At 25.9% G+C, this 3,516-nt stretch overlaps 1 protein-coding gene across 2 annotated transcripts in view; it reads right to left on the bottom strand.

Moving 5' to 3' along the window:
• The window catches only part of LOC149891632 (uncharacterized), a 39,341-nt gene extending 37,287 nt beyond the window's left edge, over positions 1-2,054 (bottom strand). For both annotated transcript variants that reach the window (XM_090078617.1, XM_090078618.1), the window contains exon 1: positions 1,870-2,054. In XM_090078617.1, coding sequence (XP_089934743.1) covers positions 1,870-1,927 — 58 coding nt within the window. In that variant the 5' untranslated portion in view covers positions 1,928-2,054. The remainder of the gene's footprint in view (positions 1-1,869) is intronic.
• Positions 2,055-3,516: the final 1,462 nt, after the last annotated feature.

Raw genomic sequence — 3,516 nt, 5'->3', positions numbered from 1 at the left:
CTAAACAGATGTTATATATTCAAATAAAAAAATTTCAAACAAATTAGAAATATATAAATAGTATACAAATACTATCTTACACAATTATCGATTTACAAAGTAAATTTTTACAGATTTTTACTATTTCAATGAAAAATTATATATTCTTTTTAATTTCAAAAACTAGTTTTCTAGAGAAAGAATGTATATAAATAATAACAGAAAGTAATGAAAACTGCATTTAGGCATTATTATATCATTTATATGGGAAATACAATAACTATTGGTATTTTTAATTGTGCTTTTATATACACATTTTAACTTTTCCCTTAAATTAAGGCAAATAAAACAATGCACTACCAAATTTACTTTGTTTTTGTAACTTATGAAAAAATTTAACTACCAAACAGGAAAAAGCTTAAGATTTTTATTCATATTCAACTTGATTGACTTGTATCAAACACATATATAACAAAAACTAATTCAGGGATCATAAAAATGATCACAAATAAACCATAGATAAATAGGATGATCAAAATTGGCTCAGTGCACAGTATTTAACCTTGTTTTTTCTCACAAAAAAAAGTTAAAATCACACTCAAAAGAAGCACAAATAAAAACGAATCAAAAAAAAGAAAATTATTTATGTAGTTATAAAAAATTGAGGAACAAATTATCATTATGTATATTTTCAAACAAACTTTGAATAAACAGTTTTTTTATTTCAAAGACCTAAAGTTCTATACATTTACATATTTAATCAGTCTCTAAAGTATCTTGCTTAAACTTTTTTAAAGGTTGATTATGTCTGCATAGCTTCATTGCTTTTATAAACAGATTATTGATGCAAATCATTCGGCGTTATTCGACTTTCTTACTTCCCCCTCCTCCTCGTTCCCCCTCCACCTCTCCTTTTTAATGATTAATAATGATAAAGAAGTTTTTTTGCCGAATCATATAGAAAAATTGGTCTTAAAATCAAAATAAAGAGCTCTGATCTGAAGTTGAAAGTAGAAAAATATAAAATCAATCACTGATATTTGCCATCTTGAATAAATTAACGCCAAGGTTGATTTTGATCAGCATAAAATTCTTTGTCGTAACTAATTGTAAAAATTGTTGCGTAGATTATTTAGCATCAAAAGTACGAGTATTTTTGATGCTGAATAAATTTACACTTAATTAAATTGCATTTGGAAACCACTTATTCTTTAATATTTATATGATATTTTTCTTATATTTTGAATCTATTTTCTATTATTTTTTTTTTTTTTATTTTGCTCTTCCATTCTCAAGGCCTAGTAATCTTTATATTTCTGATAAAAAGTAATTCATCTATTTAAAGAGAGATAAAGGATATTTTAAAAATATTCATTTCTACTCAGGGGTGTAAACCATAGGGTCAAAAGGTCCCTCCTTCTTATCTTACTCATTTCTTGATTGTATCCCACCCGCACAACCACATACAATGTTTACAATAGATTTAAACAACTATGCCATTATTTATTTAGAAATAATTTTGAACGCTTTAGTAGAGACCCCCTTTGTCAATGTTTGAATGATGGTATACGGTTATGTAAAAACTGTTGCGTTTTAATAGTCCCATTCTTTGCGGGTAACTAAAATGAATTTCTTATTCAGTTATATATCATATGATAACTAGTTAACTAACCCATAAGAATCATATTGTATTGCAAGTTTAAAAAAGAACCAGTTCTATAATATTGATATACAATAGCATTAGTGTTTCAGCTTTTATTTCAAAAGCATTTGCCAAGCTCGCCTACTTGTTTGATTGAAAGCTTTTAGCTCAATGGCACACTACACTAAAGAATCAAAAAAATAATCAGGGTACAGTTTATATTTAAGTAGGTAATAAAGAAAACTTACTTTGAACGACAGATATTCCGATTACCAAAATGGCTACGGAAATATACTGTGATTTCATCTTTTTCAAAAGCTGAGATTTTTTCTTTCTTTGTCAGATAATGTTTGTAAAATAATCAGTGGATGAATTTATATGCAGTATGAATTATGTAACTAGCAATTGTTTTGCAACGGCCTATATTTCCCCCTTTTTACGCATAATTTGTTACAAAATCATTTTCCGTTTTTACAATTTAAAAAATTTAATTAAAACAGTGATCCATTTCCCTACTGATAACATTCAATTTGTCATTAAGAATACTTTTCAATTACACGCCATTTCAAAAGAACTTTGAACAAAACTGATTTAAAATAAAGCAAGAATCATTTCAAACTTAAGTCTGTTTGGAATTTTTTGTAATAGTATGTCAATAGTTTGAATAATACGTTTATTGCAGAATGCGTTAAAAATTTAATGAGTGATATACAAAAGTTATGTCAAAAAAATATTTCTTTGTCCTTTTACTTTTTAATATAGTTTTTTATATTTACTTGTATACGTAGTTTTTTAGTTTATTCCGCTTCAACTTCATCGTCAATCACAAAACTTTCGCATCGCCGTTAAAAGAAAAATTATTTAATCTAACTCTTAAACTAAAAATCTAACTCTTAAACTAAAAATCTAACTAGTTAAACTAAAAATTATTTAATTTAACTTATAATGTATAAAAAAAATTAAAAAAAACGCTAGCTATGTTACATATGATACATTCACGAGCTCATGCATAAAATTAGTAATCATTTATCTGTTTTATTGTACATTTGTTATATATTATGATAAATACTACATTGACGAGACGAACACTTAATATACTTGCGGTATCACTACACGAATAATATTAACAAGCATTATATAAATTCCTGTTAATGTTTACTTCGAGTTTGTGATGGAAAAGTTATTTTAAAATGATGTTAAGATATGGCGAGCTTTACAACTTTGTGTTTAATCTATATATTGATATTTAACATTTCAATTTTTTGAGCGTAAATAAAAATCTCAGTCGTTTCACCAAAATACATTTTAAATTCAAAAAAGAATTATAAGAAGAAAGGAAAATGAACTATAAGAAAGTAAATTGTTTTTTTGGTTGGTCCCTAAACTTACTTTAAAAGAAATAAAATTAACAAAGCCGTGATTTATATTTTATATATGAATATTTAAATCCAAATGTTTAGTAAAAATTAAAGTATTCGATCATAACTAAGATTTAACAACTTAGTTTTAGAGTTTTGATGAAATTCTGATTTTGTGGGAAGTGTGATTCTTTTAACGTTTAAGTTTTGCTCATTGAAGAAGAAATATTTCTTCAAAAATGGTGCTATTTCATTAACCGACTGATGGCGCCTGAATGAAGTTGAATAAATTCGCGTTATTTAGGTTGTTACATTTATTTTCCCAGCAAGCACACAACGTTGAAACAACGTTGAAATAACGTTGATCAACGTCGATCAATGTTATTTCAACGTTGTTTCAACGTTGTGTGCTTGCTGGGTTACATATATTTTTGTATAATATTATCGTTCAGTTTTTTTAAATTTCGGATTAACAATAAATAACAAAAAAAGTTGATAATAGTGTTAATAATAATAATAATAATAATAATAGTAATA

Source organism: Hydra viridissima, unplaced genomic scaffold (assembly GCF_058129835.1).
Source record: "Hydra viridissima isolate aposymbiotic clone 2 unplaced genomic scaffold, HvirCarnegie_v1 scaffold_2, whole genome shotgun sequence".
In the NCBI taxonomy this organism is placed as follows: Eukaryota; Metazoa; Cnidaria; class Hydrozoa; order Anthoathecata; family Hydridae; genus Hydra; species Hydra viridissima.
Note: the sequence above shows the minus strand (reverse complement) of the source record. Positions and strands in the feature narration are given on the sequence as shown.